Source organism: Rhinolophus hipposideros (genome assembly GCF_964194185.1).
Source record: "Rhinolophus hipposideros genome assembly, chromosome: 18".
NCBI lineage: Eukaryota > Metazoa > Chordata > Mammalia > Chiroptera > Rhinolophidae > Rhinolophus > Rhinolophus hipposideros.
In genome coordinates this window covers 11,872,709-11,895,617 of record NC_138064.1, presented here as the reverse complement: position 1 = coordinate 11,895,617, position 22,909 = coordinate 11,872,709, and the positions used below count along the sequence as shown (strand labels likewise).

Genomic DNA, 22,909 nt, shown 5'->3' with positions numbered 1-22,909 from the left:
TCCAGGTCTCTGCACAGAAGCACGTCTATGGGCAATGGAAGAGTTTTCCAGCGAATTTAGGGGCCTGATTTCACTTTTATAAGAGAAATAGAAAATCTACTATTCACCATCTAGGAGACCAAAGGAGTTCCAAATAGAATTTAAGGCAACATCATACAAATTTTGATCATTCTAAAAGCAGTCATATTAGGTAGTTTGAGTAAATTTTAGACTCTCAGAAGTTTAGAGTTAGCAGTTTAATCAAATATGAATTTGTCAGCTGAGAAATGCAGTTCTTTTCCTCGGTAAGTCTGAATGAAGTCTGTTCCAAGCATCCTCGGCTTTCAGTTTGCCCACTCATTCCTTTGCACTTTCTGGGCGCATTTACTGTCCACAATCTCTGGTAGGGAGAGTTGCTGTCTCAGCAGGGGCCTGTGAAGTGAATTCCCAGATCTGGGGTGAGGGGAGGGAACCACCAAAGCTGAGCCTGAGAAGGATCAATCGAATGATGCCTCTGACCTCCCTTCGTCAGGCTCTCCTTGTAGCACGTCACCCCAGGGCCCCACCGGTGCACTGGGTGCTGCTGAGGAGTCAGCATGGGGTTCAGGGAACACAGCATGCTTACCAGGTTGAATCCCTTTTAAAAAATCCCAGATTCAGGCAATTAGAAACAATGCTTTCAGGATTTTATTAACAAATGAATTGGCCAAACACGAGTTATCTGGTACTGTCACCACCCCCACCCCCATCTAGCATCTCCCAGGTGCCTGCCATGGCGGTAGGTGTCTACACGCTCTCGTAGCTGGGTTCTCAGCGGCTCCCTGCATCTTGGCTCCACCTCAGTCACCCTCAGAACTACTCAGGGGCAGGAAGAGACTCCCTTCCTCAAAGGGGGAGGGGAGAGAGAGAGAGAGAGAGAGAGAGAGAGAGAGCGAGAGAGAGAAGCTTCTGTGTGGATGCCAGGGCCACAAAGGTAAGCCAGGCCTTATTCCTTCTGGGGGGCGAGCAGTGACTCTTCTTCAGGGACAGACCCACTTCCAGAAGAGGTCAAGCCTTGAGTGGAAACTCAGCATTATGAAGACATCATCTTTTCTCTTAGACCAGCTAAGAGGGCACCCGGTGATCTTTGTCAGCAGACAGTGAGACTAAAACAAAAGCCTGTGACGACTCCTTCCCTTGGCATCAATTTCTAGAAAACCTCGGATGCGTATGTGTAGGCACTGTACACACCTCAGGACTGACAGCTGGGAAGAGAATACTATCAGCATGAGGAGAAGGACTAAGGAGAATGTTTCAGGTACAACACTTGTTGTGGGTTGGGCACCTTTTCTCCAAGAGACTCGGCACCACATGGTCCACTGTCCGGTGAAGGCAGCAGACGTTCAGAGGAGCTCAAAGTCTGACTCCTCTCGTTTCAGGTGAAAATATCCATGGATACACATGAACGTCTCTTCATAGTATGCGCACAGTCACAGGAATAGCGCACAGAGCACACTCTCCCCTGCAAAATGGTACTAGCCGTGCAGGGAGTTTGCCAGTCAGAGCGTCCGCATGGAGAGTGATTTGCATGTTGAAGGCAGTGGGCTCCTGGCTGTCCCATGTCAGCCCTTACGGACATCTAAGGCGAGGTGACTGTACAGAGTGGCGTCTGCTGCTAGAGAGCCTCCCAGGGCTGAGACCCGCGAACAGGAGAGCATCCTCTCAGAAACAGACAATCCGCTTCTCTTCTTCAAAGACTTTGGCCTCCTCTGGATTTATCAAGTTTCCATTTACGCTGTTGGAGAGAAACCGAGAACACAAGTGAAATGTTAGGGACTGTTGTACGTACCTTCCCCACATGTGTTCCTAACACACTCTCATGCTTCACATGACCCTGAAATTCAGGAACACGTTCTATCCGAGTACCTGTCGTAGAAATCCTCTCCAGCTACCATCACTCTGATCTAGGTATCACTAAAGTCACCAGGAGTGGAGTGGGGAAAACGCCAACAACAGAGTCAGCAGGAAACAAATGGAGTTCTAGGGAAGGGATCACAGGCCATGTGGGTGGCTGGAGATTAATGCAAACCAAAATTCTGTTCGCTCTCTGATGCCTTCCGGGCTGAGGCGTGAGCTCAGCTCCACAGGCCCACATGCCACCCTGGCCTCCATCCGTCTTGTCGGAGCTGGGCTCTCTTTTCTGGGATAGAGTTTTTCAAACTCGTTTTTTTTTTTTGTTTTTGTTTGTTTTTTTACCATGACCCCCAATAAGAACTGCATATTACATTGATAACCGGCATCTATGCATACACACATATCCACATCTGAAACAAGATTATGGAATAATGCTTCATGCTGTGCACGGTGCATTCTGGGTATTCTGTTCAATTTCGATTTTTAAATAATGCTGGTTGCAACCCACCAAACTGATTTAATGATCCACTCACAATTTCCAGAGCAAAAGTTAAGAAACACTGTTCCAGGAGCCAAGGTTAAGGAGCTGTACCTTGATTTATTTCTATTTGTATTTTTCTTATTATTGTCATCATCATTGGCTGTGAACGTCTTCTCCTCATCATGAAGAAAGAAAGTAGTTAAGAATAACTGCCCCCTGAGCGCAGGCTGTGGGTCACAGTGTGGCAGTTCCCTGGACCTCAGGGAAGCCACTGGGAGTATGAATTCCTGCGATCTGAGTCCTCAAGGGAAATCCAACTCTGCCCCGCTGGATCCTCACGCCCCAGGGCGGGTCTCGGGCTCCAGGTGGAGAACAAATCCCAGAGCACTCAGGCGTCTTCCAGGGCCCTGCCTGTCAGTTGGCTGCGTTTCCCCCAGCATCCGATGACGCAGAGCTGTTGTTACTAATGGGAACCCTGCTCCCGCCCCCACCCTTGCCGCCGCATATGCTACAAGCCCAGGGCCACCTCAGACTGTATGTGTCTTGTGGGAGGCAATGAAGTGGAACAGGGCTCAGTTTTACAGTAAAGCAAACAATGTGCTTTCCTTCCACTAGCATAAGCAAGTCCTCAAGGCAGAAACAACAGGAAGTTGTGAAAGAGGACCAGTCAGCTCAAATACAGCCTGGAAGTGTCCTGCAGCCCAGGAAGCCCAGAAAGGGGGAAGAGAGAGCTCCAAACTCCAGGCCAGCACATCCTTGTCTCAGTCTCGTGAGTCCCAGGGTGATTCATTGTCAGTGGGAATCACTTTCCCCAAGCTGTTTGTCCCTATGTGACCCCAAGACAGTTGACAGGACAGGGTCGTTGGGGAAGAGAGCCCCAACTATGGAGTTGGGCAGTCTGGAAAAATGCCAGCTTCTCCTGTCAGGTGTGACCTTGGTCTGGGCCTCAGTTTCTACATCTGTGAAATGGACATAGTACCACCTACTTTACAGGATTGTTGGAAAGATGAGGGGTAAATGGAAATTGCCCTACATTGTACCTGGCACATAGTCAATGGTGCTGAGTAAATAATCACTATTATTATTTCAAGTGGTGGAAGGGTCTTACCAAATCTCCATTACGCCAGTGTTCTTCTGTAAAGCATCTGCCAGCTGGGCGATCCCCTTGGCTGTGATCTGGTTCTGGATAAGCCTGGAAGAACAACATATCTTTTGTATCAAATACATAATACTGGGTTAAATCTGCCCCCTTCATTAGGTAGTTGTAAGGAGATGGTAGGATAAGAGACAAAGTCAGGGGAAGAACTGAGTCCACGTGACTTTTATTCTGGCTAATATCGTCTGGATCCAATCCACCAGAGGAAAGGATATCCTTTAAAATGTTTAAATTTCTTTATATTTGTATAGTAAGCATTCTACATCTGTGTATTCATATGGAGCTCATTCAATGAGTGAGTGCCTGACATTTTTCATTGCAGGGTTGCCCAATCAAACATGTTTGGCGACCACCAGTCTGAACAACAAATTCTAAGACAATCATCCAAGGAATAGGCAGTCTGTGCTCTCCTTCCAGGTGATTAGGGAAAGGCAATCCTTAAAGCTAAGGAGCTACCAACTGGCCATTCTCTTCTTTGGGGGAAACAGAGTCCTCCAAGAGGGGCTGATGTCTCCAACATCTGAGAGGGAGGGAGGAGAAATAGTTCCCCTGTGCCACTCATGTGTCCCAGTGGAAAAACATCGGTAGGGGGGCCTCTAAGAGTAACCCCATTATGTTGGGGAGCAGTGATCCAAATGAAACAAGGGTCTCAGATACAGCTGGGAGGCAATTCCTGAAATGCTTCCCTGGAAGCAATGCTTCCAACTCAGGAAATAAATGCAGCACAAGGCAGTGATGTGTGTATGCTCCATCCCAGGTTCATCCCTCACTCAGCTATTTGTAGATTAAGGCTACTGCCGCGCTTGACCCTTAGACATCCTGGGAACTAACCCAACTAGGCAGCCCTACCAGGAAGATGAGTGTCTAGGCTGTAATGATTGATGAGGTTATAGAAATTAAGCGTGAAGGGGCCAACCCTTTAAAGAGACAGTAGAGCCCAGTGGTTAAAAGCTCCCCACACGTAAACATACCCACTCTCCACTTCTCGGCTACAGGTCCTTGAAGAAATAAACTTAAGCTATGTGTGCCTCAGTTGCCTGATCTGTAAAATGGGAATAACTATAAGAGAACCCTCTACCCTGGGTGGGAGGATATGTACGAAACAGTTCTTATCACCTATGCCACAGTGCCCAGTGGAAGGGAGCTCTTGTCACCATTACTGCCCAAGCACACGGGACTATGGTGGCTGTTTTGCAACTGGGACCCAATGCTCCCAGTCACATTTCCCACAGGCTGGACCCCCTGGGCTCAGTGGCAGAGTTGATGACCTTCTGGTAAGCTTGACCACAGTGTAACTTGACATTTTTGCAAAAGGAGCAAAAATAGAACTTGGAAGTGGGCACAGAGTTCTGCTTCAGTTAAATGCTGCATTTTCTAATCACTTCCTTCATAGCTGCTACCAAGGGCCTAGCTGGGGGCAGGGTGAACTGCCTCCAGCCAAGACTTGGCAAGAGGCCGGGTAGGAGGAAAGCTAAAAAGCCAGCAGTGCTCAGGCACATATGCCCGCTGGGGCCACATCCCCTAGGGCCAGTGTGGCCCATGACTTCACAAAGCAGCCAAGACACACTCCCTAGTCATGGTCTAGTGCTGTTCTACCTGGAGCGACTGGCCTGGCACCTGGGGAAGGGCATAAAACATACATGCCAGAAAGTAAACAAACAACAAAAAGACGTAAAAGTAGCACAATCAGGCTTTTTTCAGAAATTGGTAAGGTGATCTAAAATTCATATGGAAATGCAAGGGACCCAGAATAGCCAATCTTGAGAACAAAGAATGAAGTTGGAAGACTCACACTTCCTGACTTCAAAACTTACTACAAAGTTACAATAATCAGGAGAGTATGTTGCTGGTGTAAGGATAAATGTGTGGCTCAAGGGACTAGAATAGAAGGTCCAAAAATAAACCAATAAACCCATACATTTATGATCATGTGATTTCGGGCAGAAGTGTTAGGGCCATTCCAAAGGGAAGGATAGTCTTTTCAACCAGCAGTGCTGGGACAGCTGGATATCCACATGCAAAAAGAAAGAAGCTGCACCCTTACACCTCATACCATACATAACAATTAACTCCAAATGGATCCAAGACCTAAATGAAGGAGCAAAGCTGTAACACATAAAAGAAAACCTAGGTGTAAATCCTATGACCTTGGATTAGGCAGTGATTTCTTAGTAAGCTACGTAAAGCACAAGCAACCAAAGGAAAAACTAGATACATTGGACTTCATCAAAAGTAAAAACTTTTGTGCTTCAAAGATCTCTGTCAAGAAAGTGAAAAACTCCACAGAGAGAAAGTATTTGCAAATCATATGTCCAATAAATGTCTGCTACCCAGATTATATGAAGAACTCTGACAACTCAGCAATACAACGACCCAATTTAAGACAACCCAATTTAAAAATGGGCAATGATGTGGAGACATTTCTCCGAAGAAGATTCACAGATGGCCACCAGACACATGAAAAGATGTCCAACATTGTTAGTCATCAGAGGAATGCAAATCAAAACACCCACTAGGTGACAAGACTCAGAAAGAATAACAACAAGAGTTGGTGAGGATGTGGGGAAATGGGGACCCTCATACATTCCTGGTGGGAATTTAAAGCGATGCAACCACTTTGGAAAACCCTTTGGCAGTTCCTCAAAAAGTTAACAGAGAGTAAGCATATGACCCAGCACTTCTGTTCCTCAGTCTATCCCCAAGAGAAATGAAAGCATATGTTTACACACAAGCATGTACCTGAATGTTCATAGTAACATTATGTCGTCAAAAAGTAGAAACAGCCTAAATGCCACCAACATAGGCATGGATATACATAATGTGGAATAAGCACTCCATGGAATAGCATTTATCCATAAAAAGCAATGCAGTGTCGATGTGTGCTATAATGTAGAGGAACCCTGAAGACTTACGCTAGTGAAGGAACACAGAGACAAAAGGTCACCTACTGTATGATTCCATTTCTACGAAAGGCCCAGAACAGGCACATCCATAGAGACTAAAGGTCGGTTAGTGGTTGTCAGGGACTCAGAGAGGAGCAGAATGGGACTGTTGAATGCAGGTTTGGGGGATAGAGGAAGCGAGTAGGTAAATTAGATCGTGGTGATAATTGCACAACCTTTTTGTATGGCACGTGCATTTTATCTCGATATTTGAAAAAGTAGCACAGTCTGAAATTCTAAGGTTCTCTGAGTTACCATAAATGTTTCAATGTCTGGTTGACTTCCAACATCTCTGCCAAGCTCTCTGCTACTTCATCATTGAGTTCGTTTTTGGTGAGCCTAGGAAAGAAAGGAAGTGTTTACTCGGGTGAGCCGTACCTGGCACACATTTTTTAATGAATTCACAGAAGTGGGATTCCAGCCCAGGTATCTCCAGGTTATGTTAATGATTACTTGCTGAGAATCTAGTCAACAGCCGGCTCAAAGCCCAGCGTCCAAGCTCCATAGATGATAAATGGTGATTCATTTCTAGGGCAAACCCTTTACCCGAGCTCCTACTTCAGAGGAGCCCATACCTCCTCCCCATCCTTGCTGAGCCCTCAGGTCTCACAGGAGATGGGGCCCCCAGAAAATGAGGGGCCAATGCCTGCTTCTCAAGTCTCCTCCAGCCCCCAGATTCTTTGAACACCACAGAGCTTGTTACCAAAGTCAGTCGGATGAAAACCTCCAAATCTTGCTGACTGGTGTTAAAATGAGTCCAGCGCTTTGCTGTGAGGCCAGTTATAAGGGACCCAAATTTGGTGACTGAAAGTTCAAGAAGTCTCTCAATGGTTCTTAAAACCGGAAGTGGTCTAGATAAAGCACCGAGGGCTGGAAGCTCCTGGATGTAAATAGGATTAGACCCTGACATGCCAGTGGATGAAAGACTCAGTAGGGAAGGTGAATAGACGAGAAAGAACATTAAAAAAAAATCCTTCCTCGAAGGGCAATTTGGTAGTGGCTGACCAAATTTTAAATGTGTTACCCTCTGACCAAGGATTAGCCTCCTAGAAGCTGACCCTGCAGTGTGCAACAATATACTCACAAGGGTCAGTTATACCGGCGTATCAATTGCAGTATTATCAGTCATAAGATGAACAATTTATCTACCAATAAACGCAACTGGCAAAATAAATTGCTAGAGTCCGCTCTGTGGGACGTTGTGCAGCCCTTGGAGAAAGAGGGTCTCATAAGGAAGGACGCACAGAGCACGGGGTTTAAAGTGCTCTGGAGCCAGAAATGCGGGTGTGTGTCACCAACTCGCAGGGCGACCTCGAGTGGGCAGGTGGTTTAACTGCTCGCCCTGCGTTTTCTCATGGTAAATGTGGACAGTCATAGTACAGGCCTAACAGGTGGTTGTGAGAGTGAGTTAAGACATGTACAGGCTGGAAAGAACGTGTGGCGTACCATCAGTACTCCAGAAGTGCTGGGCTGGACATGGCCCACACAGAGGCGTGGTTCTCAACCACGGCGATTCCCCCTCCGGGGGACAGTGGCCAATGTCTGCAGACATTTTTGATCATCACAACTGGGGTCACTGTTGGTGTATAATGGGTAGGCCAGGGATTCTGCTAACCATCCCTCCATGCACAGGACAGCCCCTCACAACAAAGAATTATTTGGACCAAAATGTCAACAGTGTTGAGATTGAGAAAACCTCACATTAAGGGACATGTAAAATATGGATAATATATGGTTAAAATTTTCTCAAAGCCACTTGTTAAATGCTTTTCCATTTTGTAAGAAAAGGATACACATATATACGTACATATCTGAATATATGTACATTTGAAGGCCAGAAAACTAGAATATACTCAAAGACTAGAAGGAAAAGGTTATATTTGGAAAGCACAGGGGAGGAAGGACTTTCACTTCCTACTTTTCAGACTTCGGTGTCTTACATTTTTTCCAAAAGAGCATATATTACTTTTCAAAATATTTTAAAAGATTGTTTTGAGGGGAAAAGAATTAAGAATGCTCTTACTGGCCAGGCAGGCCTAGTATCAGAACCCTCCTAATAATGACATTTTCATTAATTAACTTAACCAATATCTCATGAGCACTGTGCTGTGAGAACAGGATACAGAGACACAGAGGACCGTTTCCTCACCCATAAGGAATTATGACACAGGCACGTAAATAAAATACAAGTAAATAAATAAAATAGAGTAAATGGCCAAAAAAGAAAGGACCATTAAAAAAGAACACGTCAGAAGGTAACATATACTAATTAATTAGTGCCCCTGGAGTAAGAAAGGGAGCGAGGACAGTGGGCTTCCTGTGACAGGTGACAGGTGACAGGTGAAAGCCAATCCTGATGTGGCTACCAGGGGAAAGGAGGCTGCATGGGGAGGAAAGCAGGGAGGAAGGGAGACAAATTGAGGCACGTGCATGAGAGTTGGACTCTTCAAGGCATAGCTGAGAGGGTTCTGAGGCCCCTCCTGACAGAATGGCCGGCCTTGTGGTTTTCCTGAGGCTCAGGCTGGCAAACAAGGCCTCAAATTCAAGCTCTGGGGCCCACTGCCCCCTTCCGGGAATCGCTGTTTTCTTCTCTAGCAGGAAATTACCAACCTAACTTTGAGGAAGGGCCTAGAGCCTTTTCAGTTGAGAGGCAGCTTTACAGTTAAAATTCCAGGCTGTGCGCCAGAATATTCCCCAAGACCCCACCTTTCAAAATGACTGATTATTACCAAAATATTCTCAGAGACGCGTTCTGCCGCAGGGCGTGCGCGAGGCTCTTTCCTCCTTCTGTAGAGATGCCGTTGAATGCCAGACTAGGAAGGAGAACACGAGGGGTGGATGATTAGAGACCAGCCTACATTTGCCTTCGACGTCACAACCAAAACAGCTCAGAGGATGCGCCTGGAGGTGGCCCTGCCTGGCTGACTTGGGGCAGGAGACAGAAGTGCTTGGCCTTGCCAGCGGCCGGCCAGGCTTTGTTGCTCTAGCACCCACACTCAGAGCACGAGGTCAGGTGCAAGGCTGATGAAGGAGAGGCCAGAGAGGAAACAGAACACTGGCGAGGACTTGAGAGTAATGTGCTTTACTGAAGGCCTCTTCTATCTCAGTGAAAACAATTAAGAAAGAACAAAACCACACACACATAAATACCTCCCGCTTTAGGAAAGCCCTTGGCTCCGCCCCTGGCAAACCAAGACGCTGGCAGAGTGACAGAGAGTTACCTCAGGTTGGTCAGGCTGGGGTGGTTCCTCAGAGCCTCTGCAAAGGCCGTGGCTCCTTCGTCCCCGATGCTATTGCCCCACATCCTGAGGGCAGAGGCAGGACAGTGAAAGTTAGTGCACACTCAGCCCTTATTTCACAGCTGGACTGTACACTCAAGGCAGATGTTTTTGCTCCTTGGAACCAAGGCCTGGAGACGAATTCCTACAGCAGCCCCTCCTTAGTGAGCTGCCCTGGATTTCAAATTCAGAGGGAAATGTAAGGATACAGAGCAGTAGATACAGAGCCTTGTGAACAGAAGTCCATCAGCACGTTGCACGATTAGAGCCCAGCTGTCACCTTGATTTTTCGGAGAGCTGTCTGTCAGTGAGGGAGCCTAAACTCACGTCTGTCCCAGAAATGCCACCCGCAGGTTGGCAGCAGCCTCACCGGAAGGCCTGCAGAGCTGCTGATGATGCCCAGCGTCCACTCGACTCTGGGCAGGGGGCAGACATCACTGAAGACACAGTCAGTCTGCCATGAAGCAAAGATCAGGAAGGAGTTGCAATGATGAAGCCATACTCTCTCCCCCAGAGCAGCTAACCTGAAATCTGGCTAACACGAGGCTGTGCAGAGCCAGGCCTCATATCCTGGCTTTGAACACGCTTGGGCGAATTATGTGGTCTCTTGGGTCTTCGTCCCCTCGTCTAAAAAGAGTGGATAATAAGAGCATTTTCTTGCCGAGCTGTTGTGAGGAGTAAATGAATTAAGATGCCCCAAGCACTTCGAACAGCCCCTGGCCTATATGATAAGCATCAGCTTGTCTTAACAGGCTGAGTGACATCGTCTATACAAAGCAGAGTAAGCCTGCTGGGCTCAGGCGCAGCAGAACCCAGGCGGCCTCAGCTACAAGCTCTCCCCAAGCCAGTGACCTGCTTCCACCCCTCCTGGGATGGCTTGTGAAACCCCTGAATGAGAGTTTTCAGATCTGCTTAAAAAGTGGATGCGCTATCCAATTACATGGTATCAATTTTTTAGTTAAGTGAAAAAGGTAGAATAGAATTCTATACGTATAGTTTGACCTCTCCTATGTTAAAAAAATAAAATAGCGCACATGCGTGTGTGAGCAACAGCAAGAAAGTTTAACCCACCTCAGATGTTGACAATAATTATGTCTGAGAACATGATTTTTATTATACTTTTCACGTTTTCCACAGTTTACAAATAAAATTATCCATGTTTCTTTTATAATAATATAAAAAATAATGAAATAAGAAGCTTTAAAAAGCTACCAAATCAAAACTGCAATACCATGTTTCCCCGAAAATAAGACCTAGCCAGACGTCAGCTCTAATGCGTCTTTTGGAGCAAAACTGAATATAAGACTCGGTAATTATATTACATTACATTACATTATATTATGTTATATTATATAAGACCTGATCTTACATTGTAGTAAAATAAGACTGGGTTTTATATTATTTTTTGCTCCAAAAGACACATTAGAGCTCATCATCAGGCTAGGTCTTATTTTTGGGGAAACACGGTAAGATACCACCTCACACCCGTTAGGATGGTTACAATAAAAATAAATAAATAAATAAATAACAAGCGTTGGCGGGGATGTGGAGAATTTGGAACTCTTGTGCACTGCTGGTAGGATTGTAAAATGGCACAGGTACTATGAAAAACAGTATGGCGTTCCCTCAAAAAATTAAAAATAGAATTACCATATGATCCAGCAATCCCACTTCTGGGTACAGAGCCAAAAGAATGGAAAGCAGGGTCTCAAAGAGACCTTTGTACACCGTGTTCACAGCAGTACTATTCATAATAGCCGAACGGTGGAAGCAACCCAAATGTCCATCGGCTGATGAATGGATAAACAAATGTAGTTACACATACAATGGGCTATTGTTCGGGCATAAAAAGGAAAGCAGTTCTGACACATGTTGTAACATGGATGGACCTCGAGGGCAGAAGGCTAAGTGAAAGCAGCCAGTCACAAAGACAGTGTGAGATTCCACTTATATGAGGTATTAGAGCACTCAAATTCACAGCCAGAAAGTAGAATAGTGGTTGTCAGGGGCTGGGGGAGGGAGGAATGGGGAGTTAGTGTTTAATGGGGACAGAGTTTCTGTTTTGCAAGATGCAAAGAGTTCTGGAGCTGGACAGTGGGGATGGTTGTACAACTATATGGATGTATTTAATGCCACTGAACTGTACATGATTAAAAATGATTAAGATGGTAACTTTTATGGGATGGGTATTATACCACAACAAAAAATTGAATTTAAAAAAATCTCCAGAGAACATATAATATTCTTAAAGGAAAGAACACCTGCCTGTGGAAACTTACCACCCAGGGTAAGACCAGCTCCCTCCACTCGCCGGCAGTGGTAACACTCACTTTTGCGTGAATTAAATAAAAGGCCATGCAATTGAATTTGCAATCAGTCCTGGGACGTCCCCCAGTGAGTCCTGTGCAAAAGCCAGTGGGGCCAGTAGGGCCTCCCCCCGACAGCTTGCCCAGGGGTCCTGCTGGAGTCTTTATGGACCAGAAGACCAACAGGTGCTCAGGGACCCAGAACAGGTTGTGTTACGTACACGTGTGGACTCGTCTCTACTCACCCAACTTCAAAGATCGATTTGCTGTTCTTCACAGCCAGGGCGAGACACTTTCCTCCTTCGCTCGTTATTTTGTTTTTCCCCAGTCTGCAGAGGGAGTCGTGCACGTGTCAGCCTGAGACTGTGAGGGGACTCAGCCACCCTCATGCCCAGCATAGAGCCCTCTGGTCCCTCTTAAGAGGAGTGGCCTTTCTCCTGGGACCCACAGCAGATATTCCCTCAGCTCCCACTCAGGGAAGGACCCAAAGCCTGAAGAGCACCAGTAAGGATTCCTCTCCAGGAGGTGGTCACAGTCTCTGCAGAAACCTAGGGACATAAGATTTCTCGGCGCTTCTTTAAATGACCTCTGCAGCGTCACTCATTTCCATCAGCAGACCAGGGAGGTCCCTGCTTCAACAGGAAATGGTCAAGATGTGTGTTCCCATCACCAGGTCAGCACCAGGGACTTCTCCAAGCCCTGCCCCGTCCCCCTGGCAAGGTATTTCAATGGCAGGGCCAAGGTTCAGGCTCTTGCTTGCAACGAGGTGGGTGCTCTGATTTGAATGTTTGAGTCCTCCCCAAAATCCATATTCCACATTCCTACCCCCCCAGGGTGATGGGATTAGGAGGTGGGGCCTTTAGGAGGTGATTAGGGCACAAGGGTGGAGCCTCATGAATGGGACTAGTGACTTATAAAAGAGACCCCAGAGAGCTCCTTTGCCCGCTTTTCCACCATGTGAGGACACAGTGAGGCCCCATCTGTGACCCAGGAATCGGGCCCTCACCAGACACCTAACCTGCCAACACTTTGATCTTGGATTCCCCAGCCTCCAGAACTGCGAGAAATACATGTCTGGTGCTTATAAGCACCCCCGTTGATGGTATTTTGTTACAGAAGCCTGAGTGGACTAAGACAATTAGGAGCTTCCTTAGGGGAAAAAGCCCTCCAGAAAGGGGGATGGCCGTGGCCTTTCTTTCTGTTGGAAGTTAATGAAATCAAAATGCCAACCTTTCCCTCCACCAAAGGCAGGTGGCCCTTCCAAAATCCCAGCCTCACCCCTGGGTCAGAAATCCTGCCTGTGGCCACTCAGGTGTCCTGATATGACCAAGAAGACCCTGGGCAAGCAGCAGAAGGTGTTAGGGTGAGAGCTCTTTACAGTGACGTTAATTCTTTGTTTGAATAATGAAGGGCGACTAAGAGAAGTCCCTGAAGAACCTGTCATGGCCCCCCACTTACTTAAGGTGCGTGAGGCCTTTGCATTCATCCAGGATTCTGGCGACGTACCTGGCTCCGACATCAGTGATCTGGTTGTTGTATAAGCTTCGAGAGAAAGCACAGCTGTAAGACTTGGTGACGCCCACGGTCATCTTAATGACCTCCCTTTTTTAAAATGAGTATGTGCTGTCTGATTTCCGAAGGAGAAAGGCAGGGCACGTGGAAACCAGAGTTTGGGGCTCTGGGGTCTCCCAGGTGGGGCTCAAAGCCGCTCTGCCACTTTCCCCAGCGTTATGACCTGGGGCAAGTTATATAACCGCTCTGTGCCTTGGTTTCTCCATCTGTGACAGGGTTCGGAATGACAGCTCCCTCACGGGGTTGTCCCGAGGATTATATGAGGTCATTCTGAGCCTTCGCATGTAAGTGCTCGATAAATGGCAGTTGAAGGGTAATTTGGGGTTAAGATAACATCTTGTCGGGGAAAGGTTTCTGAGTACTGGAAGCTCCTCAGGGCCTACCTTTCATCCCTGTCGCCACTTACTACCAACTCAGCAGCACGTAGAAAGAAGCTGACAGTGGTAACTAGACAGGATCAAAGGGTTCCATAGTCACACAGACCTCCCAAGTTTCTCAGTGGAGGGAACTGAGGCCCAGAGAAGCGACTCCAGAGTCAACAGTGGCTGTCGAGCTGGCTGGACTGCACCCCACTCTTACCTCAAATTCCAAAACTCAAGGCTCTGAAAAACCAGTTTCTCACAACTATTTTGGCAGCTGACATGGAGCTATTCGTGGTCTTTTCCCCAACTGGTTTGAATATTCATATGTTTTGCTGCAGGAATATTAATGTATTTGAAAATGGGGTACTGCCTTAGACCCCTCTGGTAATGTCACTACTATGGAACATGTACACTGAATTCTAATCCGTGTCTTGCCCCGAGGGTTCTGGATGAGGGGTCATGGATGCTTAGTAGTGGAATCTAATACATAAATTACAGAAACAGTAATGTCTATAAAACCTATCCCCAGATATTCTCCCGCTGCGTCCCCCAGTCACCACTCTGCCAGCCACTTGCCTATATTAGGCTCCCAGTTATTCAAGTGGGGAGGCGGAGGCCCAGCCTGACTTCCTGACTTGCTCCAAGAGCCGGCCGCCGGCCACGCCAAAAGCAGAGCCCAGCGCTCCTGGCTCCCAGCCCAGCTCTTCCTGCTGCTCCTGGTTCTCAGTCCCAACCAACTAATGACCCATGTGAATGGTAATTTCCTGCTGCTCTGTGTTATCACTACGTAGCTGGCCCAGTGTTCTTGAGAAATACATACCCTAAATACGTCACAATTTTGTACTTGGTCAGCTCTTCATATAGCACCTTTACCCCACAGTCAGTGATCTGGTTAACACTGAGTCTGAAACAAAACAGCAGAGAAAGTTACAAATCAGAGCGGCCCTTCACTCCGAGGGAGCATTCGTTCCACAAGGATCCAGGAGCCTAAGTCCTAGAGTTCTCCCAGCTATAAATGTGCCTGAGAGAATGGCCGTAGCCGTCAGCCAGACAGCCCCGGGACAGCCTGGTCATCGTGGGGCCAGCACACCCACCCAGAACCAGCCCATCAGAAATGCTGCCACACGGTGCTGACTCAACACAAGGGCCATGAGGGATGAGGACAGCCCCCTGACACCCTGCAGTCGTGGGTGGCCTACGTGCCGGCCAGACCCTCAGCGCAGATCTAACTGAGCAGTGCAGCCCTGGCAGTTGGAAGCGTGTGGAGCTGCATTTGGTGGTTACAAGGCTGGGGAGGGAACGTGCCACCCTCTTGCAAGTGGAGCCAGAGATGTCAGGTGTCCTGCAAAAAGCAGAACAGTCCCCACAAGAACTGTCCCACCCCAAATGACGACAGCGTCCACAGCTGGAAACACCTGGGTGAAACCTGACTTGCCATCCAAAAAGGTCAGTCGAGGGCTACTGCTTACGGGGTGTGGTTCTGTGTGCAAAAGCGCCAATGGCAATAGAGAAACACCAGAGTCGTGATCAGAAGAGGCAAATCTCGGCAAATGCACAATCCAGCTCCTCTTTAGTGCAAATGCTACCTCCGTAGGCCAGGCTTAGACGGAGGACAGGAAAAGAGGCCTCTGGACGACGGACATCTGGATAAAGGCCAGCCGCATGCCGGAATTGCCCTGCGAAATCCCTGTACTAGCAGGATATTTTGATGTGGCTAAAGTCCAAAATAATTTCTTTACTACCAGGCATACCTCATTTTATTGCGCTCCGCAGATCCTGAGTTTTTTACAAACTGAAGGTTTGTGGCAACCCTGCCTCGAGCAAGTCAACTGGCACCGAAAAGACTTGCTGAAGGCTCGAAGGATAAGTTAGCATGCTTTAGCAATAAAGTATTTTTTTAATTAAGGTACGTGCATTTTGTATAGACATAATGCTATTGCTCATAATAGACTACAGTATAGTGTAAACGAAACTTGTATATGCACTGGGAAAAAATCCGTGTGCCTTGCTTTATTGTGATATTTGCTTTATTGTAGTGGTCTGGAACCGAACTCAAATCTCTGAACTATGACTGTTATCTTTGTAACAAACTGACCTTCTCAATCCTCCACCCCATCACTATGTGAGGCTGAGGGACAGATAAGGCTCAAGGATGGATGGGAGTGAGAGAGGAGGAGAGGGTCAGGGGTTGGGTGAGGTCATAGACCAGTGGTCAGCACATTTTTTCTGTAAGGGGCCAGATTGCAAATATTTGAGGTTCTGTAGGCTCTATGTTCTCTACTGCAACCACACAACTCCATAGTGTAAAGCAGCCAATATGTAAACAAATGGGTGTCGTTGTGTTCTAATACAACTTTGTTCATAAACACAATCCATGGGCCAAATTGGGCCCACAAGCTGACCTTTGTAATAAGTAAAAGACTGAACAGGTGAAATCTTGATTTTTAGGCCACATCCAAATGATTAGGTCAGACACCCTGGCCCCCTCGCCTCACGGTACCCACCTTGGTGCTGGGGCACAGTATATGTACTCTGTGGCCTTCCCAGGGTGGCAGAGGCTACTACACCCCCAATCTCTCTGCTTTTTTAGAAACAGAATCCCCCATTTTTTAGCTGGACACACGTGATCAAGTTCTGCCCAATGAAATCTAAGTCGAAGTTTCATTAGCAATAATAGTTAAGAAGTCTTCTTCAGACAATGGAGTGTGTTCTTCTTTGCCCCTCCTTCCTTGTGGCTAGAATGTCGACTGATTGGCTGGGGCTTGAGCAGCCACTTGGGCTAAGAAGTAGGAGTCAGGTAGTGAGGGCAGCAGGGCAGCAAGACAGAAGAGAGCCTGGGCTCCTGCTTGTCTTGGAAGCACCACAGCAGCCCCCAATAGCCCCCTCTAAACTAATCCTAATGGATGCCCTCAGGGAACTCACAATGCTTCCCTGGGGTGGCCCATTTCCTGTTTTCACCTTTACTTGGGCACTGTTGCCTGGGGCAGGACCACCAACCACACTGGTTGGAATTTCCATCTCATGAGATGAGCACAGGGAGGTGTGAGGCTGCAGATGGAGAGACGCTGGCTGAGCTCAGGGAGAAGACTGCAGGCCAATTCCCAGGCCAGGGCAGCCTTGGGCTCCCTAACATGCCACTGTCCCCACAGAATTACACCCTGGCATTGGTGTTACCAGTTCCAAATCCCTCTTGCTCTCCAGAAATGCATGAGTCAAGTAATGGAGACCTGAACTCCCAGAGAGATTTACGAGGTGTATTCTGTACAAGAAATGCTAACAGAAGAAAGCAGACAGGTCTTTCTTTCCTCTAAACCAGGGGTGTCCAAACTTTTTTCAACGGTTTTCACCAAGGGCCATATGCGGTAAAATACACAAACAGCCGGGCCACTCACTCGAGGTGAAGTACGTATTGCCTGACCTGGTTTATTTAAGTAAACTAAATATATTTTTAGAATTTGCTGCAGGCCAATTAACAATGGATTGTGGGCTGCAGTTGGCCCCTGGGATGCAGTTTAGACACCCCTGCTCTAGAGCATCAAACAGGAAACTAGTCAAGAGTTGGCATTCTTGGCTAGATGGCTGGCAGCTCAGGGCTGCTGGCTGCGGGGGTCAGCACCCTTAACCCCCGCATTGTCCAAGGGTCAACTACTGCACTTGGCAGGATCTGAGCATCTCCTTCTTCCAGATGAGGATGCTGAGCCTCAGAGAGGTTAAGCACCGTGCTCCAGGACACCCAGCTGGGGCTGATCCAGGTCTGCCTGACTGAAGCTTTGGGCCTTGCCCTGTGCCACTCTGAGACAGAGAAGGTCCCGACGACCCAGGACGAGTGGTCACGATTCCTAGGGGAACCCAGGAGATGGCGCCCCCCGACCCGGTCCAGTTGTGTGCGTCCTGCGCGTGCCCCCCCCACCCTGCTGTGCTCCCTGTGCCTGGTGGCCTCACCTGATGACGGTCAGCCGGCTGAAGCAGGGCTGCAGTTCCCGCACGCCATAGTCATTGAGGTTGTTGTTGTCCAGATCGAGGGCCAGCCGTTTGCGGAAGTGGTGCAGGACGAAGGACAGGGCGCTGCAGTCGGCCGAGCAGGCGTTGCAGTAGGTCAGCTTGAGGTAGTTGGCGCAGATGCCCCTGGCTGCCAGCTGCCCCACCTTCTCGCTCTGCGTCTCGTAGATGCAACGCAGCATCCAGATGAAGGTGGGCATGGCCTGCACCTGCTTGAAGCCCTCATGCTGAACGCGGGGCAGGTTCTTCATGTGGGCCCGCAGGCTGGCAAACAGGTGTGCCCACAGGGCCTTGCGCTTCCTCTTCAGGGTCGCGGCAGGCACCAGGTGCCGCAGGAGTTTCTGTTTGGCTTTGGACAACAGCCCGCACAGGAAGAGGCTGGTGAACTGAAAGTGGTCCTTGTTCCTGAAGAGGTCGTCCCTCGCCAGGCCACTGTCCCCCAGGCACTGGAATGGGAGGAAGTGGGGAGAACAGGAAGTCGCTGCCGCCTCTCCAGGAGGTGCCCACTCCTGGAAGAACCTGAGCAGCTCCGGAGTGCTCACCTTGTCGTCCACCACGAGGAAGAAGGAGGTAAAGAAGGCCTGGAGGGTGACGTGGAAAAACTCGTAGGACTGCTGGTCCCCTTCGAGGCCCCGCTCGGGCACCGCCCGCAGGAAGCCCAGCTGCAGGTCTCCCTCCTGCACGTCGGATGCCTGCACCTCCTCCTGGCTGAAGACAAACAGGTTCTTCTCCATGCCCCAGTGGGCCACCTGGCCCAGCGAGCACAGGGTAGCCCGGTGCGCCTGGTAGGTCTCCGTCTGGCTCCGTGTGTTCCTCTGCACCAGGCTGGTGGGCTGCGTCCTGTTCAGGTGGACCTCGGTGAGCAGCAGGAAGACGTCGGTCAGGGTGACCGTGAAGGTGGGCAGCTGCGGGGAGCTGTGGACGGCGCTGTGGAAGTGCTGGAAGCAGCGGAAGATGATCCAGCAGAACAGGGGCACGGCACACAGGCTGCAGAGGCTCGGGTTGGCGTCCAGCTGCTCCCGCACGCGGTCCTGCAGCGCCCGGTCGGGAAACATCCGCCTGGTGAAGGCCTGCAGGTGACTGGGCGAGAAGCCCCGCAGAAGCACCTTCTTCCGAAGGAGCTGGCGTGGGATCTCAATGCCGGTGCGGGCCGTGAGCAGCTTGGCAGCCCCTTTGAGCAGTGTCCCGCTGAGCAGGTTGGCCAGCAGGACCAGGGGGTGGGCGGGCTCCCAGGGTGAGGAGGTGTTGGGCACGCGGCTCAGGTCGAAGTCCGAGTGGAGCTCATCCAGGCCATCGAAGGTAAAGAGGGCCGTGTGGGGGAAGCGCAGCAGGAAGGCGAACACCTCCTCGGGGTCCTGCTCCGGGTAGCAGTAATGCTTGAAGAGCAGGTCCTGCAGACTCAGCGTGTCGCTCTCCTTGAAGCAGCTGAACATGCGGCAGCGGAAGTGGAAGAAGAACTTGAGCCCCGCGTCCAGCTGGCCCGTGGCCCAGAGGCTCTGCAGCCGCTGCAGCAGCATAGACTTGCCCACACCAGCGTCACCGAAGACGAAGATGGTCTCGCCCTGCTCGTTGAGGACGCCCGTGGAGTGGTCCAGGAGGCAGGCCAGGCTGTCCAGGCTGCCCAGACTCTCATTGCTGAATCCCACCAGCTCCACAATGGTGTCTGTGTACGTCTCCTCCAGCAGCAGCTCCTCCTTCTGCGCGTAGCACAGGATGAACTTGGAGTCCCGGCCCAGTTGGTGGCGCAGCTTCTGGGTATACCTGCTCACTGGAGGCAGAGAGAGAGAGAGAGAGAGAGAGAGAGAGAGAGAAAGAGAGAGAAAGGAAGCCAAACGGCATCAAACAGGGAGGTCTCGGAAGGAGAAGCAAGCACACAGACTCACGACTTGGACCCTGAGCCCAAGGGCAAGGACTCCTCAATGGAGACTCTCAAGACTCTCAAAGAGCCAGAGCTCCGGTAACTGTAGGTCCTCAGGCCTGGACACCAGTTCCTGACCTCGGACTTTCGCCAGCCAGAGGACGACACACTGCACCTGGGATCAGTGTCTGCGACAGGCTCCCGGATTCCTTTCCACAAGTTGTCACTGAACTGCAGCTAAACACGGAAGCTCTCTCACACTCCAGGACCAGACCACATGGCCCTGCTACCCCATCCCAAGCCCAGGGCCTTGTTCCAATAGCTGGAGCCAGTGCCCCCTGAAACCTATATTGTGGAAGAAGAAATTGCCCTAACCTTTCCAACACTGCTCTTGAAACAACATGTATTCTCACAAAACCAAATGCCAAAACGTCGGGTCATAAAATACAACAGTGTCAATCTGGATTACAAAGGATCTGGGCCGCATCTAAAATACCACAGCCGAGAAACTTAGAGGAAACCAGCCTTCTTCTACCAGGCAGAGCCCATCAGCCTGCTCCTGGGCGTCACGGATGCTGGGCACGTGCCCCGGGCTGAGTGCCTGCCCAGAGCGGAGCAGAGGCAGTAACGTGCTCGCATAAGCAGCACGCTCTCGTCGGCCTCGGGTATGTACCCACACATCCCCTGGAACCGCGGCTGTCATCATCATTGGCGAGAGACGTTTGTGGGATGACTGACTATCGCTCTCCTGCGTTAGCCTCAGAGGCCGTGAGGGCAGGAACCGCCTGGGTCTGCTCCCCATTGGACCCCAGGCATCCACACAGGTGGCTGCCTCACATCATGGGCACCTCCTGAACACCTGCTGAACGAACCACTTAACTAATGGGGCCCCTGGTGCTTTGGAAATAAAGACTGGCAGTCAGGGGTGACAAGATTACTTTGCACAGAATCAAATCGGGAAAGATTTTTAAAAGAGGGAAAAAATGCAACCTTGAGTGGGTGCCACCCTGAGCACGTCTCCGTATGTCAGAATGGGAAGCGAGAGGCCATCAGAACAGAGGCCATTCCCACACTTCCCTGGGCCCTCCATGAACAGACCAGCGGTCCTTTGGTCACTCCAACCACAGTCCCCTGTGCTGCGCACTCCCCTGGGCAAGAGACCAGCTCCCCTTTTCTAACAGGAACACGGCCCAAAGGCCCGCAGCCTCCGTGGACCAGCTTCATGCCCTGTTGTGCCTACACACTGCAGCATTTGCACACCCCAGGGACTCGGCTGTTTGGTGTCTGCAGGCCCCCTGGGGCTGACACATACCTGGGTCAGTGTTGACAACAGCTTTGCTCTGAATGAGCTTGGAAGGGGCAAAGCCGATCTGCAACAGCCACGGCACGAGGTCCACGTAAGCGTCGGTGAGCTGCTGGAGCACGTAGAGGAAGAACTCCGATACCTCCTCGCCCTTGCTCTGGACCAGGTCCAGAATTTTGCGGACCTGGTGGCAGCACAAGCATGAGGGTGTGAGCTGGCTCTAGAGGTGCCCTCTCACCGGAAAGGCCCGCACGGCAGGGCTCTTACTGCAGCCTCGAGCCTTACTGTCCACCCAGCCGGTCTGAGATGCTGTGTGTTGAAGGCCTAGAATCTGTGGAATGGGCCACCTTCGCTAGAAATAAAACCACACAGCTCTAAGAAACCAGGAGGCTCCCAGGAGCCTAAACATGAAAAGGTCAGACTCACAAGAAAAGCCGTGCCCACCCCTGGAATTTTGTCTGTCTCCATTTCTCTCTTGACCTAACATTGCTGCTCTCCGGGAACGAGCGCCGAGGGGGTAAAGTCACCCCTGGGCCACACGGCTAGAGGATAACACGTCCCCGTGTAAGTTTTTCCTTTAAAAGAAAAAAAAGGCTTATTGTATTATTAAAAATGCAAGGTAAAAATTAAAGGAGTGTGCTACTGCGTTTTCCCTAGAAAGCCTTCTGGTCTCTTCCAAGTTCAGCAGGATTGTATTACAAACAGGTTCTGTCAGTCCTCTAAGCAAAAAGGAGTTTGGTGTGTCACCAATTTTATTTTTCAGAAGACGACACAAAGCTAGAGTAAAACGAAGGGCTGTTAAGACTTCCCAGAGTGGAGTGGGGAAATTCCTAAGTGTGGACCCGGCTTCCCCTACAGTAATTTCCGACCCAGAGGCGAGGGCCAGGCTCAGGTCTCACCAGCCGTGAGCAGCTCTGCGGTGTTCAAAGGCCCTGAAGGAACATCACCGCTAGTGTTTTAGGCTCATTTTCTTTCTCTTTCCTACTAATTTAAAGTGAATTTTAAAATGCGTTGTTTCAGACCAATGCACATAACCAAGAGAGCTGAGAGATAAAAAAAAAAAAAAAAAAATGTCTGCTCTTGACACGAACATAAAAGTCCAACAGGGTAATTGTGTAATAAGCCCTTAACTCAACAACTTTATGTTCTAGAAATGGCCCCCAGTGGGACATTCTGCCCAATGTACTAAACTCCCAAAGCGCTTTGCTCAGGTCAATAGGGAGAAGCCCCTTCTGGCTACCAAGGCTTGCGTCCTGCCAGGGCCAAGCCCTGTGGCCAGCACCTTGTCGGGCTGCGTGGGGCAGGCACCCACGATCTCCGCGTCTTCGGCTGAGAAGTAGTCATTCTCCCGCAGGTTGTCCACCAGACACTGAGTGTTGTGGATGTGAGTGACCAGAAGTTCGCGGTTGATTGTCAACAATTTAATGTAAGAGTGAGACTCTGGTAGGATGCTTTCCATCTCATTGTGGACCTGCTTTTCCATGCTCAAAGGTGCAAGCCGTTGCTTTTTCCAAATGCATCTTTGGCTGCGTGTGTCTTCCCGGCAGAAGGGCAATCAGGATCCAGGGCCCCTGCCGCTCAGTGTAGCCCCTATGGAGACAAATGAAATCATCAACAACGCAAAGGCTGTGGGAAAGGTCCCTCCCTCTCCTTTGGTCCTGGAATTCGTTTACTCAGAGCACAAGGGAGTCATGCTTATTAAGACATTGGTCTGAGATGCATTCAAGAGAAAAATCATAATTCGATTGCTTCAGCTTGTGGGTTCTATTGCTAAGGTAGA

General features: G+C 49.5%; 1 protein-coding gene across 3 annotated transcripts in view; it reads right to left on the bottom strand.

The window, feature by feature from the left end:
- Window positions 1-648: 648 nt before the first annotated feature.
- NOD1 (nucleotide binding oligomerization domain containing 1) overlaps window positions 649-22,909 on the bottom strand; it is a 35,115-nt gene continuing 12,854 nt past the window's right edge. For 2 of the 3 annotated variants that reach the window (XM_081079266.1, XM_081079267.1), the window contains 11 exons: window positions 22,412-22,719; window positions 21,139-21,313; window positions 17,912-19,736; window positions 14,790-14,873; window positions 13,494-13,577; window positions 12,281-12,364; window positions 9,673-9,756; window positions 9,181-9,264; window positions 6,707-6,790; window positions 3,462-3,545; window positions 649-1,753 (listed from right to left, as the gene is read on the bottom strand). In XM_081079266.1, the coding sequence (XP_080935392.1) occupies window positions 1,681-1,753; window positions 3,462-3,545; window positions 6,707-6,790; window positions 9,181-9,264; window positions 9,673-9,756; window positions 12,281-12,364; window positions 13,494-13,577; window positions 14,790-14,873; window positions 17,912-19,736; window positions 21,139-21,313; window positions 22,412-22,612 (2,862 nt within the window). In that variant the 5' untranslated portion in view covers window positions 22,613-22,719 and the 3' untranslated portion in view covers window positions 649-1,680. The remainder of the gene's footprint in view (window positions 1,754-3,461; window positions 3,546-6,706; window positions 6,791-9,180; window positions 9,265-9,672; window positions 9,757-12,280; window positions 12,365-13,493; window positions 13,578-14,789; window positions 14,874-17,911; window positions 19,737-21,138; window positions 21,314-22,411; window positions 22,720-22,909) is intronic. The other variant, XM_081079268.1, reaches the window with a different exon arrangement.